This window comes from Furipterus horrens, unplaced genomic scaffold (assembly GCF_987537825.1).
Source record: "Furipterus horrens unplaced genomic scaffold, mFurHor1.1.pri manual_scaffold_5, whole genome shotgun sequence".
Lineage (NCBI taxonomy): Eukaryota > Metazoa > Chordata > Mammalia > Chiroptera > Furipteridae > Furipterus > Furipterus horrens.
Window position 1 is genome coordinate 108627486 of NW_028327175.1, and position 20914 is coordinate 108648399.

General features: G+C 38.1%; 1 protein-coding gene across 2 annotated transcripts in view; it reads left to right on the forward strand.

Annotated features, from left to right (window-relative positions):
• The window catches only part of ZC3H7A (zinc finger CCCH-type containing 7A), a 34141-nt gene that overhangs the window by 12186 nt on the left and 1041 nt on the right, over positions 1–20914 (forward strand). For both annotated transcript variants that reach the window (XM_090277001.1, XM_090277002.1), the window contains exons 4-22: positions 842–1039; positions 2152–2310; positions 2647–2727; positions 2823–2861; positions 3514–3547; positions 4714–4988; positions 5522–5729; positions 6808–6872; positions 7957–8143; positions 8919–9080; positions 9721–9917; positions 10199–10299; positions 10709–10890; positions 11300–11376; positions 12126–12259; positions 12671–12776; positions 15352–15460; positions 16983–17116; positions 20695–20858. In XM_090277001.1, coding sequence (XP_090133127.1) covers positions 842–1039; positions 2152–2310; positions 2647–2727; positions 2823–2861; positions 3514–3547; positions 4714–4988; positions 5522–5729; positions 6808–6872; positions 7957–8143; positions 8919–9080; positions 9721–9917; positions 10199–10299; positions 10709–10890; positions 11300–11376; positions 12126–12259; positions 12671–12776; positions 15352–15460; positions 16983–17116; positions 20695–20858 — 2612 coding nt within the window. The remainder of the gene's footprint in view (positions 1–841; positions 1040–2151; positions 2311–2646; positions 2728–2822; positions 2862–3513; positions 3548–4713; positions 4989–5521; positions 5730–6807; positions 6873–7956; positions 8144–8918; positions 9081–9720; positions 9918–10198; positions 10300–10708; positions 10891–11299; positions 11377–12125; positions 12260–12670; positions 12777–15351; positions 15461–16982; positions 17117–20694; positions 20859–20914) is intronic.

Below are 20914 nucleotides of genomic sequence, written 5' to 3' on the forward strand. Positions count from 1 at the left end.
TTAAGTGGCATGTTACAAGTCACCTCAATTGTTAAAGATCTTTTTGTCCACTTTATTTCTTCTGTTAGCTTTGACCTAAATTCATAAAATGAGACAGAAGACTTGAACATTTATTTGATCTTGTGATAACAAAGGACTTCTATAATATTAAAGCAATGATAGAAATGACGAAGGATTCTTAAAAACTTTTCTACATACCTAAGTGTTATGCATACTTGATAACAAAAAGGTTTAACATCCCTCTCCCTCTAAATCAGTAAGTGACCTGAGTAAACAGGTCATACAAGAAGAAATACAAATGGTCCATAAAAATGTGGGAAAGTTCAACCTCACTCATAATCAAAGACAGAAAATAAGAAAAGAAACCATTTTTAACTTAGAAATTGGTAGCGATTTTAGGTGCAGACACAGGTGCAGACATGCTGCTCAATGCTTGTGGAGGTGCTGTGAAGGAAACCACTAGAAGCACTCGTTGTTACTGCTCTTTGGAAGGCAATTCAGAAATACTAGTCAGAAGCCTTAGAATTCTCATTCTGTCTGCCCTAGAGGTTCCACTTACAGGAATTTATCCCAGGCACAGGGTTGAAGATGTGGACAAATATTTACAGGGTGCTTTGCTGCATTTTTCTTAATAGTTAAAAATGGAATTTTCTCTTGAAAAAGCAAGTGAGTGAAACTGGCGCTGAGATGGCAGTGACTTGGACCCAATTTCACACTTTCTTACAGCAGAGCTTGTTGTCCTGTCAAATTATTTCCTCTGAAGTTTTAGGTACAAACTGAAATTTACACTTACCCCAACTTGTTCCTTAAATGGTTTCAAGTGATAACTTTCTTTTTTTAGGTATATTTACATGCTCTTGTGAGAAATCTTTTTAATGAAGGAAATGATGTTTATCGGGAATGTGATTGGAACAGCTCGATAAGCCAGTACACGGAAGCTTTGAATATAGCTGATTATGCAAAGTCAGAAGAAATTTTAATCCCTAAAGAAATCATTGAAAAACTACATATAAATCGTATTGCTTGCTATTCTAATATGGTGAGTTGTGGTTTTTAAACCAGTGTTTCAACGTTCAGTTTTAAATAAAAGATATTATTACCTGCTTTTAGAGTTGCCTGAAACTTTCAAAAAATCAGCTTTGGACAAATGTTTAGGAATTTTAACAGTAATTTGTTTCTTTGTTAATGATCCTTGGAGATTCCCACTTGCTATGGCTTTGGGTGGGGTGTCACTTATTTAAAAAAAACCCCACCTAGGGAGACAAGATACAAGTGTTCAGAGATGAGTGTGTCTGTTAGGTACTTGGGTTGACATTCACTTCTTAGTCAAGATTCAGTCCTCTTAGGAACTTTTTTTCTTAGCACAAAAAGTAGTTAGCCTTCAAAAGAATTAACACAAGCTTTCACATATCTACACTTAAAAATTAATATTTTGATGTGTCTATAATTTCCACTATGGACATTCAGTAAACTTAGCCATGAAAATAAGACAGGTACCCATGTTGTCACCTAGTTCTTTGTTAATGAGCATTCATTGCTAATTTATTTTTTAAAGACTATTTATTTTTAGAGGGGAAGAGAGGGAGAAAGAGAGGGAGAGAAACATAGATCAGTTGCCTCTCGCATGCTCCCAACTGGAGACCTGGCCCACAACCTGGGCATGTGCCCTGACTGGGAATTGAACCAGCAACCCTTCGGTTCATAAGCTGGCACTCAATCCACTCAGCCACACCAGCCAGGGCTATTTTGTTTTATACAATGTGTTCTTTTCTCATCATCTAACTGACTGGGAGTTACATTTCCATTTGGCATTTTAAACTACAGATGGGAGGAAAATAGAACAGGAGAGTGATACCTGCAGGCATCCATAATGTCTAGAAAGTTTTATTTCTTGAAGATCTGAGGCAGTCTTAATGGCCAGATGTTAACATTTGTCTGATCTGGGTGATGGGTACATGTATATTCGTGATATTCTTCTTTTGTGTATTTGAAATTTCATCATGAAAGTAGTTTTAAGGAAAAACAATACTGCTAACCCTGTGTTTAAAAAGAGGCAATAGCCGGGGGTCTTAAGTGTTTGTATTCATAGGAAGACATCAGTACAAGAAATGAATTGTTTGATTGCTAACTTTATTTGGTCTTACACACCAGGGTTTCCTTGAAAAAATTGTAGAAGACTGTGATAAAGTCCTCAGTTTAAATGCCAGTAACTGCAAAGCTCTGTATCGGAAATCTAAGGCTCTAAGTGATTTGGGAAGATACAAAGAGGCTTACGATGCAGTAGCAAAATGCTCCTTAGCAGTGCCTCAGGTATGGGATTTGTATTTTCATTCATTTGTTTTTCATCATGACCATTTTATTTTATTTATTTTTTTAATTTTATTTTTTGATTTTTCAATTACAGTTGTCCCATTTTTCCCCTAATGACCATTTTATTATTTCCTTGTGGATATATGGCATTTAAAGAGTTATATTTTACAGCCAGCCATCAGCTTGCTTCACATGGGACTGATTGCTCATAAAGTCACTTGACAGAATATAAGTTATAACTTACAGTTATGTAAGTTAAGTTATATAGGCAAAAGTTTTGCCTGTTCACAGTTAGTAAATATAACTGTCCATTAATTGTATACTCACTTGTTTCAGGATGAACATGTAATAAAACTAACTCAAGAATTAGCTCAGAAATTGGGATTTAAAATAAGAAAAGCATATGTTAGAGCCGAGGTAAGCTGGAGTTCTCTCCATCAGGTGTTTTAATTTTGTTTTGTAATTTGGAGGCAGCTCTGATTTTAAGTTTTTGCATCTTTGTTTTCTTTCAGCTATCGTTAAAATCAGTTCCTGGGAATGGGGCTACTAAGGTAAAGTTATTACTTCTGTCAGAATCATAATTTAAAAAAGGAGAAAAGATAGACTCGTTAGCAGTTTTGCTTTTAATATTTATAGTTTGTGTCTGTTTTTGAGACTATTTCTCGAACACATAATTTGTCAGAGCTTCCTGTTCTATAAAAAGAAAACGGACAACTTGAATAATATCTTTTACTCTTAACCAGCATTTTCTGAAGTTAGGTGGAGCATTTTACAGGGCTTTCAGAGATGTTAGGCTATGTTAGGAAAAATGGTTTAAGGACATATACTGAGTTTGGATGTCACTGGGATAAACACAATTAACAAGTCGTTTTTTCAAGTCTTCTTGAAGCTGTTAGGGTGCTAGTGGCCACTGCGAGTTGGGGAGAGAGTGGTGGGCTGACCAGTAACACTGGAACTGGTATGCCCTTGATTCTTTGAGAATTACTGGTCCATAAGAAACAAGTGGTGGTGCTGACAGACTAGCACTATTTAATACCACATATTACAAATATTTACATATTCCATTTATTTCTTGGATCTTAATTGGAAGGGAGTGAAATTTCTGTGAAAACCTGCATTGGTTTCTTACAGTGAGTTTTACAGGTTGCTTTGTAGTTTAGAATCCTCAGAATACTATGATTCATTATTTGGTTTAATTTTTAGGCTTTGAACTATTCTGTGGAAGATATTGAGCCAGGTATGTTCTTCCATGTCATCTTAATCTGAAAAGTACCAGTTTTAGACATTATATATATTATAGTTGTAAATAAGGTTACTATGTGGTTATTAGTATGAAAGCAAGAATAATTTTGAAAACCACGCTTGTGCTTATGGATGCTGCTCAGCACATGATTGATAATACTGATATCAATAAGCAGTCATTGAAAGCCCACTATTGTTACCAAATAGCAGTTGGGGTCCCGCTGCCCACTGCCACCCTCTAGGCAAAATTCCAGAGGCAAAGGTTTGGTGATAAAGGAATCTTTATTAAAAAGCAGTCACTTAAGCCTATCAAGTCACAGCTTTAATTACTTAAGCCTATTAATTAAGGCTAAACTGTTAACATCTGGTTTCTCCTAGCATTCCCCCTGTTTTTAGTTATTTTATTTCTCTAGGGTTAGTTTACAAACTAAAACAACATAAGATACAAAAGCTACACAATTTTGAAAGAATGGCAGGCTTCTGCCTCAGAGCCTGTCCCCTCTAGAACACCCAAAGAATAAACCTGCCACCCTTTGCCAGGCCAGCCCAATCCTAGGCTGTGTCCAGAGTTCTTTCCCATATAAAATACCATCCGTTTGGAAATGCAGGCAGCTGCAGCATGATCATCCAGGCATCCTCAAGGAAGAAGAGCCTGAGAGCCAGAGCCAGCCAGTCAAACAGCCAGGGAGCCAGGGAGCCAGAGCCAGCTCAAGAGCCAGAAAAGCTCGTGAGCCAAAGAGCCAGTCCTATGTTTAATCCCACTGGCTCTGGAGGCATTCATCTTCTCAGCCTACCCCATCCTAGACTGCTTTCATTGCCTCTGCAAACTCCTCCTACGGCCCCTCCTACTTCTCCCCAGTGATCTTAATCAAATCTCTTATCACAATGGCCTTACCACCATCTATAGCTCCGCCCAAAAGGGGGCCCAGGCGTTTTGAGAAAGAAGGAAATATTTTCTAAAATGGATATATCTATTCCTGGATAAAACAAATTATTTTTAGAATTACTTTTTTATTTGAATTGTTTTTACGTATTGTATTTTCTTGTTATTATAATTGCTTTCGTATCCTCACTTAGGTCTTTATTTTCTCTGTTATTGTTTATTAACATTAGTATTATGTACATACTCTGAAAATGAGTACATTTCTATCCATGTTACAGATTTATTAACTCCAAGGCAAGAAGCAGTTCCTATCCCTGCTTCCAGTTTTTCTCACAAAGTTGGAAGTGAGCTGGCCTCAGTTCCAGTTATGCCCATAACTTCTATTTTGCCACTGCAAGTGGAAGAGAGCTCTCTGCCATCGACAGTGTTGGCAAATGGAGGAAAGATCCCCTTCTCTATGCCGGAAGCTTTTTTAGATGATGGCGATATGGTCCTTGGAGATGAAATAGATGACCTCCTTGATTCTGCACCTGAAACTAATGAAACTGTTATGGTAAAGTTCAATGTTACTTCTTCTGAAGGCAGACTTAATTTTTTTCTTAAATAGCAATCTAACCTTTTAGATATTTTCAGTGTTGCCTATAGGCTAAACTTTAGGTTTCTTATCTTGAAAATTAGTTTTGTCTTTCTTTGGTGGTAACTGGCTAATTTGGAGATGTTTGAAATAAAAAAGAAACATGCTATCTAGTAATTAGCCTATTTTTCTTTAGCTCCTCTTGGAATTACACGTATAGAAAGGGAAAATTTAACATTTGGACAAAGAATAGGTATTTGATATTTAAGGAAAAATAAGTTTTATGAATGAAGGACTTCTGACTCCTCAGTTCCTTTTAAAATGTAGGCTTGAAAAGAAATAAGCTGTTAGCTTAGGTTCCTCTACTGAGTCTTGATTTCGATTTCAACTTTGTTACATAACATATTTACCGAGTGTAATGATTTGCTTTTATATGTTAATGTTAAAAGCAGCTTAGCCAACTTGGAACTGAGTTTCATGGATTATCATTAAATCTTTTATTTTTTTTCCAGCCATCAGCTTTAGTCAGAGGACCCCTCCCGACAGCCGGTGTCACCCCTAGCATACCCTTTTCAGCATCTCTGTTGGGCACCTTGCCCATTGGTGCAAGGTATGCCCCTGCACCCTCCTTCTCAGAGTTGTATCCACCTTTGACCTCATCCTTAGAAGAAGATTTTTGTTCTTCTTTAAATTCATTTTCAGTGAGTGAATCCAAACGAGGTAAGAATCGAGCCATTTGTGTAAACAATTCCAATTCATTTTCTAAAAGTGATAATTTATGTTTGGCAATTATTTAACCCTGGATAGTTGGTACTTGAATTATTTTCCTTGTAGCTGAAAATATAAAAACAAAACCTTCAGTTTTAAATTCTTCTTAATTTAAATGTGCCATCTGGAGGTCAAGAAGCAAAGGAGAATAGGAATGTACATGGCACTTTTGTTGTGTTTTTATGGGATAGTTTGTTAAGCTTGGGGTGTCTGTTGTTTTGGGAGGCAAAATGACTTTTAACATTTTGTCCAAGAAAAGTGTACCCTATCTTAAAGGGTCTGAAAGACAAGCTATCCTTTTAAATTCTGAACTGAGCAAATACTTACTTAAAATTAATTTAAGATCAGTGTTCAGAATGATAATAATTAGACCTATTTTAGGTTGCATCCATCCAGCCTAGTAAGCTGTGCCTTAGTTTTACAGGGATTGCTGAATTTCTTATGGGACTCCTGTTTCTGTAATCCCAGGGTTAATATGTACTTGCAACAGTAATGATACAAATCTTCATGTTTCTGAGGCATTCTTGCATGGTTAAAAGGACAAAAATAAAAACAGTTGATCTAAACATTGACCACGGGAAGAAACTAAAATTTGTGGGAGATAGAATGGAAGGGAGAAAATAATCAAGTGGTAGATTATGAAAAAGAAAGTAATGGAACCTTACTAATTTTATTAATGTTATGGTGAGTTCTTCATATTTTCAAAAGGAGGGACTCTTTTCCCATTGAATATGAATTCTTAGTCTTTTTTTTTTTTTTTTTTAAACAGTCTCACTTGGTAAACCTTGCCTTAGCTTCTGTCTCTGAAAATAGCTTTTTATTAAAATTTTTGTTTTTGTTTTTGATGTCCTTGGTTTCTAGAAGAAAGGAAAAACTCCATAGCCTTCTTTGAATGTCAATCATGAGCAGGAAAGCTCCTAGGAACTGGGATGGAAAGTAATGTGGGGAGCCATAGTGAGCTACTAAGCCCTGATGTTCTTATTATATGATTAGAATGAAAAGGTCTGTTGAAGTTTTTTTATTATTTTAGATCTGTCCACCTCAACTTCTAGAGAGGGAACATCGCTTAACAACAGTAATTCTTCCCTTTTACTTGTAAGTGCCACTTCCTCTTTCGTAAATTGAAAATAGGACTTTTACTTAATTAAGTAACTGAGTTATTGAGTGACTATGACAGTCTCCCTGAAATTTTGTGTGTGCTGTGGGAAATAGTGTTAGAATAAGACTCTTCTGAAACATTCAGCAATAAATGCTCTGTGTTTAAGACTGGATCTGTCATAGCAGATGAATCGCTTTTGCAGACAGTGTAAGAGACTTTAGCACAGAGTAAACAACACGAGGAAACACAGCTGACCCTTGAACTGCACGGGTTTAAACTGTGAGGGTCCACTTATATGCAGATTTTTTTCAATAAATGGAGTTGGGAGTCCGCGGATGTGGAGGACTGACTGTATGTGTTGATATATGCCATTTTATAGACTTTATTTACTTTTATAGAGAGAGGCAGGGAGAGAGAAAGAAAGAGAGAGAAACATCGATGTGAGAGGGACATCGATAGGCTGCGAAACATTGATGTGAGAGGGACATCGATAGGCTGCCTCTAGCAGGCCCCTCAACCTGGGACCAGCCCGCAACCCAGGTGTGTGCCCTGAATGGGAATTGAACCATGACCTTTTGGTTTGCAGGCTGGTGCTCAACCCAACCAGGGCTCTACGCCATTTTAGATAGGGACTTGAACATCCTCAGATTTGGGTATTCACAGAGGCCCTGGAACCAATCTCCTGAAGGTACCACTGGACATTTGAAGTCTTTGGGGAGTCAAAAGTTATATGTGGAGTTTTGACTGCATGGGTGTCAGCCCTCTAATCTCCATGTTGTTCAAGGGTCAACTGTGTAAGATTAAGGCATGTAAAATGTGTTTTGCTATGAAACAGAACAATTACCTATTACATTTAACAACTCATGAATGGTCTGAAAAAGTAGGGGAGGGGCATAGAAACCCAAAGACAGGAAAACATACAAAAAGCCAGTTTTTAAGTACAGTCTTATTAGGGACATAATAGTACCAACTTCAGTTTGTAAAGAATGTCTTTATTTTTCTGAAGAATGTCTTTTCTGCTTTAGTTACAGTGCAATCCGTATTTGTTGGCTGTTTTTTGTTTTTTTATTCTTCTTGCAGATGAATGGACCAGGAAGTCTATTTGCTTCTGAGAGTTTCCTAGGAATTTCAAGTCACCCTAGAAATGACTTTGGAAACTTTTTTGGAAGTGCAGTTACAAAACCACCTTCATCAATGACCCCAAGACATCCCCTTGAAGGAACCCATGAATTGAGACAAGCTTGCCAGATCTGTTTTGTAAAATCAGGTCAGGAGCAACACAAAGCAGTGGGCAGTATTGAACTAGTAACCTGAGAATTCTTAGGAATTTGTAAAATATATGTGGCAAACACCGCTATTGTGACTTTTTCAATCCCTATTTTAATTCTTTCCAAACAAGACACAGTTATTGATTTGGGGCCTTTGGAATCTAATAAGTCTCTGCTTTTATTTGATATTTTATTTAAAGAACATATGAGATAAAATATTTACCTGATTTTGAAAGCTTACTGAGATATTTATGAAATTGTTTATGTTCTAAATATATGTTTAAGAACTTGGTCATTTTCAAATAGAGTAAGAACTAGAAAAAAATATTATAAGACCAGTATATGATATACTGCTTATGAAAATTAAAGTACTTTCTGTTGGTTTGTTTCCTAGCTTTACTCCTAAATTAAGAGATTTAAACACAATTTATTCTGAATTTATTTATTCAGCTGAAACACAATTTATCCCCCAATTCATTTTCTTAATTGTAAATTTAATAGTGTTCTTTATAAGCCATCAGAATTCCTATCCTAATAGTTAAATAAGGGTAAATGTTGGGAGGACTGGTGTTGAATAGAACTTTGTGTTGTCTAACAAACAGCATAAAATGCAAAAATTACTTTAGTAGCTTATTTACAATTTGGGTTATAAAAATGGGATTTTTGTAGGAATTTAGTAATCAATGAATCTGCTCACATCTGCTTGTAAACGTGCCTGTAAAATGAAATGATACTTTTTGTGCATATGAGCAATCCTTTTTACATCTTTTTCAGGCCCTAAGTTAATGGATTTCACTTACCTTGCTAATATAGATCATAAATGTAAGAAAGATATTTTAATTGGTAGGATAAAGAATGTTGAAGATAAATCATGGAAAAAAATACGCCCAAGACCAACAAAAACAAATTATGAAGGTCCTTATTATATATGTAAAGGTATGTGCTATAATTATACTTAATTAGTGTGCATTATATAAGTGATAAATAATGTGCTGCATTTATTATAATTGTTCCAGGATTACTGTTACTAAAAATGTTTGGATAGAGTTAATGGCAAGTTCCTTGGGTTGAGATATTAGTACTTTTTATATAATTTTTATCTTGGTTTTAATCTCCTTGTGTGGTATATATTTTGTAGCTGTTTATGGAAACAGGACTTTGACGAAGTTTTAAACAGAGACTGTCTCAAACTTTTAAGTTCTATGGCTATGTCTATACAGAATTAGAACACTGAACTAAGGCTTTTAAGCTGCTTTGGGGAGAACTTTAGTATTGTTATTTTGTTAAGCTACTTTATCTGAACAAACTTTGAATGTTTCTATATGATTTTTAAAACTTAGATCAAGGCTCTTTTTCCCTGTTGGGGAAAAAAATTTATACTTGTGGTGCTGGGTTTTTTGTTTTGTATTTAAAGAGTTAATACCATCCCTGGATAGTAGCATGGGTATCACTGTTTGAAGATCTCCATGTATTGTTATAAAAATTCAAATGACACCCTAAATGTGTTTAATATTCATTGGCTTTGAAAAACTAGTGGTCCACATTGTAAATTACTTTTAATTCTCTGACTTTATAGATGTTGCTGCTGAGGAGGAATGTAGATATTCAGGCCACTGCACATTTGCTTATTGCCAAGAAGAGATAGATGTCTGGACGCTGGAACGGAAAGGGGCGTTCAGTAGAGAGGCTTTCTTCGGTGGCAATGGAAAGATCAACCTTACCGTATTCAAACTTCTGCAAGAGCATCATGGAGAATTTATATTCCTTTGTGAGGTGCTGTCTCCACACTTTATTTCCTGCTGCAACATTTGTGATAGTTCCTGATTTGCAAGTCCAGAAGTATAAAGTACTTAGCACAGGTTCTGCATATGATAAAGCATTCACTTGGCAATGGTAGCTCCTACTATTATCCAAGAGATAATAATGAGTGTTTGTTGGTATAGGCATATAATGTATATATATGTAATAATATTGAAACTAAGAACTATTCAGGGTATGAAAGTTATATTTTATATTATGTTTTTGTGATAATTTTTTTTCTCTGTCTGTTCCAGAAATGTTTTGATCATAAGCCTAGAATGATCAGTAAAAGAAATAAAGATAATTCTACTTCTTGTTCTCACCCAGTTACAAAGCATGAATTTCAAGACAATAAGTATGTTGGTAGTTTCTAATTTTTTTAATGACAAAATAGATTATTTTCTTAGCTCCAAATAAAACCAGACTATATTATCTGCACAGGCATTTCCCCCTCTCCTTTTGTTGAAAGACAATGACTACTTAAAAATGTCTGTTAGTAGATTTTGCTGGGAGTTTTTAAATGAATTATTAATTATTTAATACGAAAAAGCACTCTTGATTTTTAGCTGCTCATGACATGGATTTAGTTATTTTATTATTTACTATGTAATTATCCTCCTCCCAATTAATCCAATAATTGTATACAGTGATTTTTTTTCTGATAAAGATTTAAAATGTATTTTTAGTCTAAACTTGACATTATATATATAATATTTTAATTTATGGCACAACAATATTAAAATGTCACTCCATTTTCATTTTAGGTGCCTTGTCCACATTTTGCGAGAGACAACAGTAAAATACTCCAAAATACGTCCTTTTAATGATCAGTGTCACCTTGATTTATGTCGACATGAGGTTCGATATGGCTGTTTAAGGGAAGATGAGTGCTTTTATGCTCACAGTCTTGTAGAATTGAAAGTCTGGATATTGCAAAATGAAACAGGTAGATGTGTGTGTGTGATTGAGACATGTATCAAGAGCAGTCTGGGTTTGATGAAACAGTCATGGCTCCCCTTCTCCATCACCCTGATGTGGCCACCCTGTATGATTTTGTCCTGAGCTTTAAACTGTGCAACCACTTTTCATTTTTGAGTAGCCTATTTTTAGTATGGTCCCATCTAATTAATTGCTGGTACAAGTTCATACATGTAGTATGGTTTGTGAGGAAGAGTCCTTAGAAAGCACCAAGAGCTCTATTTGTATTCCAGTTTGAAAAAGAGTCATATGATGTTCATTCCTCCTTGACAGTAGATTATATTGTGGGAATAATTAGCGAATTGAGTCTGACTGTGACCTGATTGGTGGATTGTTATTACATAGAGAACCTAATGGAAGGCTTGTACTTTTCCCAGGTATCTCACATGATGCTATTGCTCAAGAATCTAAACGATATTGGCAAAGTTTGGAAGCAAATGTACCTGGAGCTCAGGTATTTTCTCTTATGTACTTTTTACATTTGGGATCTTTCTGGAATGGCTTAATGGATGTTAGTCGTTGGCAGAGGCAGTTTATACTTGCAGTCCATTACTTTCTTAATATCTGTTGAGTTGGGGAATTCTTAATGTGAAAAAAAATTCCGAATTTTAGTTGGTCATCATAAAAATTGGATATCCCATAATACCTGCCAAGAATATAGGACACAATTTTCTTATTCAGCCTAACTGACAGAACAATTGGTATCTTGGGGCTTTGGGAATTCTACTATTATGCAAAAGAAGAATTTTAAGACTTCATTATTAATATTAATTGGTATAAGTATAGAATGTATAAGTATGTAATCATACTGAAATTAAGAAATTTTAGGGGAACAAAAGTTGTGTTCTGTATTATGTAAGGGAGGTAGATTGTGTTTGTAGTTTTGCTTTCCATCTTGCAAAATTGCTTTATTCACTATTCCCCCTACCCCTCAAAAAACTTCCAGTCATCAATTCCAGAGCTGACTTTCATAAATTGAGGTTTGGCATTTCTAATCTGATTATTTTATCATGTTCTCTTGCATTTGGATGGAGAATTGGAGATTTAGTTATCAGATTGTATATGTTAATGGTCAAATCATCAAACCAGACAAAAAGAGAAATTGTATGCTATTATGAAAAATAAATACATGGCGATTCAGTATTTTGTTCTCAGAAAACTGGTTTTCTGTTAAAATTAAAACTGATCTTTTAATTGTTTAAGGTACTTGGCAATCAAATAATGCCCGGATCTCTTAATATGAAGATAAAATTTGTGTGTGCTCAGTGTCTGAGAAATGGTCAAGTCATTGAACCAGACAAAAACAGAAAATATTGTAGTGCCAAAGCAAGGCATTCGTAAGTAGCACGTGTGTGGAAACAATACCTATTTCATAATGATCTGTTTCATAGGTGTAAAGTCATATATGTGAGAAAAGATTAAAACTTAGAAGAGAGGAGGGGAAAAGTAGGTAGTTTAGGAGTAATTACAAAGCACAAGCGAAGAGATTTTTAGGCTTTAGTAGCTAAGACTTCAACAAAATCCGAGTGTTTTTCTTGTATTTTATCAGATCTTTGTTTAGGATTCATAGGGAATGTTTGTTTACAAATATCGACAGGAAATGAAATGACAGCATCAATAAGGCATTTCTTTTAGAAGGGTTGAAGAAAAAATTCTCTGCTTCTTTAGGTACAAACTTCGTACCTGTCCCTTTATATTATGCCTTTTGCCAGTGTGTCTTTGTTTTTTCTGAACTCCATTTTTCTTAGGTGGACCAAAGATCGTCGTGCGATGAGAGTGATGTCTGTTGAACGTAAGAAGTGGATGAACATCCGTCCTCTCCCCACAAAGAAACAAATGCCTTTACAGTTTGATGTACATACGTAATTTTTAAGCCACTTTTTTTTATTAGGCATTTCAAATTATTATAAATAGTAGTAATTCAGATGGAAACTGGCACTCTTTAAATAATGCTCATCATAATAATGAAATTTAAATGGTCCTCTCTTTTTTCCTTCCCTTTAGTATGTGTGTAATTATGGGACACTTTTCAGATGGATTGGAATTTTATGAGTTACTCGGAAAAAATAGAGAATCAAGAAAGAGACTTGAGAAACACTTATGGGCATGACTTAACTTATTTTTCAGATGAATTACTTTTGGGAGGGAATAGAAGAGAATTTCATTTAAATTTGATTCCTCAGCTTTGCTATCAAACCCAAAGCCTTTTGTATTATTATGAATGCTGTGGATGAGTTTTTATCATGCCAGTTTCTTTCACTGAAGCAATCGATACTGAAAGACACCCTACTGGATAGGACCTTCTAAAAATAACCCAAAGGAAAAATGTTCAACGTTAGAGGAACATGTTCTTCAAAAACCTTTAGAATGAAAATGCCAGACCAACTTAAAGTTAGGATAGTACTTTATTCATGAGGCGGCATATTTCACATCAGTATTCTCTGCTGCCTTACATGGTCTTGAAGATGATTGTCCAGACAAACCCTGTGAGCTGGCTCTGGACTGTCCTCTTCACAAGGGAGTGGGTCTGGAGAGAATTTGGAGGGATTTCACTGTGTGAGTTAATGTACAGGGACACTGAACTATTGATAGGTTGTGAACTTTCTGCCCCAGTGGAGAAAATGTGGAGAGAACCTTTTGCCCAGGGAAGCAGGTCAGATGGATCGTAGAGTCCCCTGGGTGAAGGAAGTCCCTCTCTCTCTGACTTATAGAAAGAGTTGAGGAAAAAACAGCTTAACTTCCCATCACCCAGAGTACCTTGCATTTTGTAAAACTTAACACAGGTTACAAGGTCTGTCTTGGAAGGAGGTGGTGTGTTTGTGCTTCCACTGTGGTTTCAGATTGCTAGATTTGGGAGGGGAAGAAGAGTGATTAGAAACCATTGACATCTAGGGCTTTAAAAGATGGTGGAGGTGATGGTTGTATTCCTTAGTATTTCATTAAAAAAAACGACTGAGAACAATTCTAGTTTATGAGGCAGCTTCCTAGGACTGCTGCTTATTCTGAAATCTCAGATGTGGTGTGCTGCTGTGTGATGTTCTGGAAGCTTATTTCTTCTTTTTATACCAAACTAGGGGTTGCTCAGGGATCCTTTTTGTAAAAGAGAAATAATACTTTGTGTGTGTGTGTATGTGTGTGCGCGCGTGCGTGCTTGTAGACAGTGTAGTCAGGTGGAAAGAAAATGGGCTTCAGAGTCTGCCAGAAGGGCACTGGTCAAGTTACTCAGCCTCAGTTTACTCATCTGTAAGCGGGAATAATTACATTGTAGGGAAGATTACACAAGAAGGTGTTATATAAAAGCCCGCCACAGTGGCCGGCCTTCTCCCTTCTCTTCTCTTTTCCCTGCTCCTTATCATTGAGCTTTAAAGACGATGGTAAATGTTTCCCTCGTAATGGCTAAGTACTTTGTGGGGTTTGATTGGGAAAAGAATATAATAAAGTCAGTCACAGAATGTTTTCTTGACTACTGATGTGTAATACACAAGATTCTGAGAGGGGTTACTGACCTTGGTCCAAGGAAGAGAATATACAGTGTTCAGGGCACTGCTTTAGATTTTTAGCAAAAACCAATGCTAAGCATCTAATATTATGTAAGCTAATATATAAGGCCAGCTCCTTCTGAAATACGAATAAACTAAGATAAGCTAACAATTGTACTAGGATTTATACTCTTATAAAGACAAGTGTATTCATGATATTTAAGAATGAGCGCTCAGTGATGGAGATTTTCTTAGTTCTTCATAGTCTCCGAGGTTCTAGGGAAGTCTGCATTCTGCTGATTGCTATCACTTTATTTTCCTACCAGTATCATTGTATTTACTTTGTAAAATAAAAATGTAAATAACAAGAATAAGTATGATTTGAATGCTATGTACAACTGGATGGCCTGGTTAGCATAATAATTGTCTTCAGAAAATGTGTATCTAGTGAATGATGGCCTAGGTTTGCTTCCAGTGTTGGTTATTAGTAAACTAAATATCCAAGATTTTTTTGACACTGCTTAGTACCTTTGGAGTGATCTGCAGTTTCTTGACTGCTTCCCAAGTGCTGTAAAGGAAGCATCCTGGGTGGTACGTAGGGCAGAGTAGGGGCTGTCAAACTCAGGGGCCAGACATCTCCCTTTTGAGATAAAAATAGTCTGCTATGTCAAAAGCAGATACTCTGAATAAGTGAGTTTGTAGACATTCATATTCCAGTTCCATACTTTCTTTCTTTTGAAAAATTTCTTTTGAAATTTTTGGAATAGAAAGCTTAACATCACCTCGTGTATTTTGGCCTTATAGTCAGTTTGAATAGAATCAAATCAATCTTATTTTCAAATTATATTACTCAGCATTAGCATGGATAATAATGCTGATTTTGCTTAAATGTAAAAATTAGGCAGTTTTACTAAGTGTACTCTGTCCTGTATTCATATTTTTTTATACAGCTGTGCAATCACATTGCTTCTGGGAAAAAATGTCAATATGTTGGAAATTGCTCTTTTGCTCATAGTCCTGAGGAACGAGAAGTGTGGACTTACATGAAGGAGAATGGGAGTAAGTTGATGTTTTAACAATGGCCTTGACATCCACGAAATCTAGCTTGCTTGAAAGTTATGCCAACTTGTCGTGAACACAGAAAGTAGTTTGCATCTGAAGCAATTGTCCTGTTTTATCAGTGGAGCAGAATTTGATATCTGGTCTGTGTTAGGTCAAGATTTGGATACAGATATATAGGTTTGCATCCTTTGATGTTGTGGGTGTGTTCCTGAGTAATGAATGGTCTGGGGAAGTTTAGTCCTTCCATGACTGCTTAAATAAGATCATCTGCTCCTATTTGTGAATAGTCACCCCCTGAATTAATCTGATTAGAATCGAAGGTTTCTTCAAGGAGGCCTTACTGGTAGAACAGGCCCAGATTCAAAGGCCCAAAGAGAGAAAGTTTATGTTGGTCAGACTTCTAGTTAGTTTACTGTGGGAGTCCAATGGAAAGGAGCCTCAGACAACTTTTCACTTTTGACCAGAAAAATTTTTATTATAAGGATCATTCTTCTTTAATCTTAACTGATGGAAAGTTATGGACAGTTTAAGATCTGCAATCTCTGGATTACAAGAACTAATCAGATTTAAGCATGTCACCTACTATGTTTCAACTATGTCAAAATTCAGTGACTTATGTGGATAGGACTCCTCACTGTCTTGCTTGGCATAGGGACATAATAGCAACTGGGGATAAATTTGGTCACACACACCCCTTCTTCCCTGGGGACACTGGCAATATCCGGAGACATTTTTATTGTCATGACTTTTGGGACTATGCTACTGTACTCTAGTGGGTGGAGCCCAGAGATATTGTTAAACATCCTACAGTGCACACAGGACAGCCCCCAACTGCAAAGAATTACTCAGCCCAGAATGTCAACGGTGCTGAGGCTGAGGAACGTGGTAATGTGGAGTGCACCTGTTCTTACATAGGAAGCAGCTTGCAGCCACTGCCCAGGCCCTGGTCATGGTTGTGTTATTGTAAATTGCACCCTAACATGTCAGTGCTTTGGGACTGTGGCTTGACTGATGGACTCCCATCAGGGTCAGAATCTCAGTCCCAACAGTAGTATGTTCTCCTTTTTCTCAGTAAGCAGTGAGGAGCATATCAGCTCCAGGCTCCCCCAAGCTGTGTAAGTAGCTTGTGTGGTTATGGCAGTGATAACAAGTGTTTAATGTGGGCACCATAAAACTGTGTGGAGCCTTTTTTCTTTCTTTTTTTTAGTAGTATTCTTATAATGGTTTCTTAATTTTACCCTCCCCCCAAAGTGTCTTGTAAATGCAGGGAGGAGTTAATTAATCTTGGAAACTAATGTTTGTGGTCTAACAGTCCTGAATTTGATTCTTGCCTATGATAGTTCACCTGCTGCTTGGACATGGACTGTCTTTCCCTGTCTAATATAATTAGTCTCCATTCAGCCTCTTGCTTTTCTTTTGAAAATGTATGCCGACTGATACAAAAAGTATGCATGATCTTGTGTTTATTTAAATGGTGTATTTAAATCTTTGCTGCTGAAAGTGATTTGTTTTGCTTTAGTACAAGATGTGGAGCAGTTTTATGAACTTTGGCTAAAGAGTCAAAAAAGTGAAAGAAGTGATGATATAGCTGGTCAGTCCAACAAGGACAATGGAAAACAAATTCACATGCCAACAGATTACGCCGAAGTTACTGTAAGTACCATTGGTTGTTTCACCTCTCCTTTGCTTCAGAGCTGTAGAAGGAACCTTTCTTTTTTTCCCACTTTCTCCAAAACCTTGCTCTGTCACATATTCCCTGCCCCTTTCCGGTATCTTCATCTTCTCTCTCCATAGGCCTGTTGCTGTCTTTGCTTAAGTCTTTTCATTCTAAAATCCTTTTCTCGATCCTTTTCTTGACTTTGAATCCAGAGAATTTCAAGTCCTGGTTCCTTTCTTACTAGTCTGGGCAGATTAACCATCTACGAGTGGGGTTGTTATGATGGAGAAGTATGGGTCTGTACACTCATCCCAGTGCTAGACCACAGAGAGCACTCAGAAAATGTAGCTCCCTTTCCTTCTGGGCCTCTCGTTCCCTCCTTACCCGCTTGCAGTCTGGCCTGTGCCTCAAGGGTTCTATAGAGACATTAAGTCACTTGTGGTCTTTTACTGCTGTGGTTTCTCTTAAAATTTTCAGAAAACTAAGGAGGATAATGTAATGAATATTTTGAGCCCACAATACCAAGTGAAGTGATGTTAACAGTTTGTTGTATTTGCTTCTGTAAAATAAATGTTACAGATAAAGTTGGAACCCCATTTGTCCCCCTTCCCAGAGGGCTCAGATCAGGTGTACATTTTTCCAGGCCATGTGTACATATCCGTGATGTATTTATTATTAATCTATAGTTCTGCCTGGCATGTTATTTAAATTGACGTAGACTCATGTGTTATTTTGCTACTTGTTCCTTGTTTTGTTTTTTTTGGCCTTTCTTCATATTGATTCAGTCTGATCCAGGGTCATGTCCATGGCTTGGCCTTGCCCCATGCCTCTGCTTGTGTTACACGCTGTGAATCTGCCCTTTCTGCCAAGGCTCAGCTCTGAATCCCTTGCCACCTTTGCTCAAGTCCTTCTTGGGTTCCCAGAGCAGGGCCACCCACATCTGTTGGGTCATGAGATCTACCTGGGGTGTTTAATAAGATAGATTCTCATCTGTATCCCAGACATATTGAGTCAGAATCTCATGGGACATCTCCAGTCTGTTCTTACCCAGCGTTGCAGTGATCCTTACACAGGGCATTTGGGAAATACTACTCAGACACTTAAAGTTTGCATCTGTGGTAGCCCTTACCTCCCACCATAACAGAGTACCTTCTTGGTAGGTCTGTGTCCCAGGGGCAGCGTCTTCCCATCATGGCACAAATCCTGGCCCCAAGTGGGGGCTCCGTTCATGTGCACTGAATGGAGTTGCTGCCAGTCCCTCTGCAGCTGGCAAGCCCTGGGCTTTCACATTCTTCTTTTCCTTGTGTTACTCCTTCCTGGAATCCTTGTTTGAACCTGGCCCGTGTCCTCCTGACAGACATCCTTGTTGCACACTAGCTACTACTGCTTCCTTGCTAGAGACTTCCTAGACACCTGGCTGGATCTATTGCCCCTGCACTCTGCTTCCTGTGCTATGGCACACTTCCCAGTGCTGGCATCCTTTCCTTGATCCTGTTTCTTATTTTATGTTTTTGCCTGGCTCTCCCATTACATGGGCTTCCCAAGAACAGAGTCTAGGCCTTATGTTGGGTGTTTTCTAGTCTTCCTGGTGCCCCGACCATGTTTGAGGGACACACAGACAACACCTGCTAATGGGACGCATGTCTTTTGCACCTTATTTTTTTTTAAAGCATATTTTAATGATTATGTTGTTACAGTAGTTCCAATTTTTTTCCCCTTTGCTCCCCTCTGCCCAGTACCCCCACTTCCCTCTAGCAATCCCACCCCCCTTAGTTCATGCCCATGGGTTGTGCATATAAGTTCTTTGGCTTCACCCTTTCCTATATTATTCTTAACATCTCCCTATTTTCTACCAACCGATTATGCTTCTTAGTCCCTGCACCATTTCCCCATTTCTCCCCCTCCCCCCTCCCAGCTGATAACCCTCCAAATGACCCCCATACTTATGATTCTATTCCTATTCTGGTTTGCTTAGTTGGATTTTGTTTTTATTTTTTAGATTCAGTTGTTGATAGTTGTGAGTTTGTTGTTATTTTAATGTTCATAGTTTTGATCTTCTTTTTCTTAAGTAAGTACCTTTGACATTTCATACAATAATGGCTTGGTGATGATGAACTCCTTTAGCTTTACCTTGTCTGGGAAGCACTTCATCTGCCCTTCCATTCCAAATGATAGCTTTGCTGGATAGAGTAATCTTGGTTTTAATTTGCTTTTCATCACATTGAAAACTGCTTACCAGACCCTTCCTGCCTGCAAAGTGTCCTCTGAGAAATCAGCTGATAGTCCTATAGGCAGCCCCCTGTAGGCAACTCTCCACCTCTCTCTTGCCCCCAGGATTCTGTCTTTATCTTTCACATCTGGCATCTCAGTAATGATGCGTCCTGGTGTGGTCCCCTCTGGGTCCAGCTCGCCCAGCACCCTCTGTGCTTCCCGGACCTGTATGTTCATCTCCTTCACAAAATTTGGGAAGTTTTCCTCATTTTTTTCAATTCTTGCTTCCTCATTCTGCACTGGTTGACTGTTTTTTCTTCCTTATGCTCCAGATCGTTTATTTGAACCCTGGTTTCCTTCCCTTCACCATTGGTTTTGTGTGCATTTTACTTTGTTTCACTTAGCATAGCCTTCACTTCTCTTATGTGTTTGCCGTACTCAAGCATATCTGTCAAGCCTGTGAGCATCTTTTTCACCAGTGTTTGGAATTCTGAGTCTGTTAGGTTGTCTATCTCCTCATCTGTTAGGTTGGCTATCTCCTCTTCACTTAGTTCTCCCACTGGAACCTTGATTCGTTCCCCCTTTTGGGCCATACTTCTCTGTCTCCTCATTCTGACAGGCTCCTGTGTTTGTTTGCCTCTGTGTCCCAGGTAGAGCTGTCGCTCCTGTTACATTGTAAGGGGCGGAGCCTTAGGTATTCATCAGTAAAGGGCGACCTGTTTCACCACGTTGTGGCACTGTATGTGGGGGAGGGGTCCAAGAGAGAACAATGCTTCCTGCCCAGCACTCACCCCTTTTCAAGGCACCTCTCCCACTTCTGCACCAGATTGGCGCCCCTTTAGCTGCTGCCCTGGCCATCGTTCCCGGAGTGGGTGGGTCTGCGGACGTTCTAGGACCGTAGGGGCCCTTTAAACAAGCAGACTCTGCTGAGACCAGCAGTTTCTGCCTCCACCCCAACCCCTACTGGTCTGCACAGTCAGAAGTAATGAGGCTTGATTTCCCCCGGCGCTGGGACTGTGGGCTGCGGAGGTCTAGTGAGGAGCTGGGAATGCTCCCCACGTGTCCCTCCTGACTTTTTAAAACGTGTGACTCTGCTTTCTGCTGGCCTGCCGCTGCCACCTCTGCTGCTGCCACCACCACACCCAGTCCTCTCTGCCCCAGCTCTGCCCTTCATACCTATCTGGATGAGTATTTCTTCTTTATGTTTGTTTGCTGGACTTCCATGCAGTTTGATTTTCTGGAACTTCTGGTGGTTTCTAGTTTTGAGGTAGTTGTATTCCTTCTTAGTTGTGGAGGGAGACGCAGAGTGTCTGTCTACGCCTCCATCTTGGCCAGAAGTCTATATCTCTTTTGTGCTTTTTAGGTGGACTTTCACTGCTGGATGTGTGGGAAGAACTGTAACAGTGAGAAGCAGTGGCAAGACCACATCTCCTCAGAGAAGCACAAAGAGAAGGTTTTCCACACTGAAGACGACCAGTACTGCTGGCAGCACCGCTTTCCAACAGGATATTTTAGTATTTGTGATAGGTACGTAGGTTTCTTAAATTTCCCACATGAAAATGACTGGTCTCACGTGACTTTGA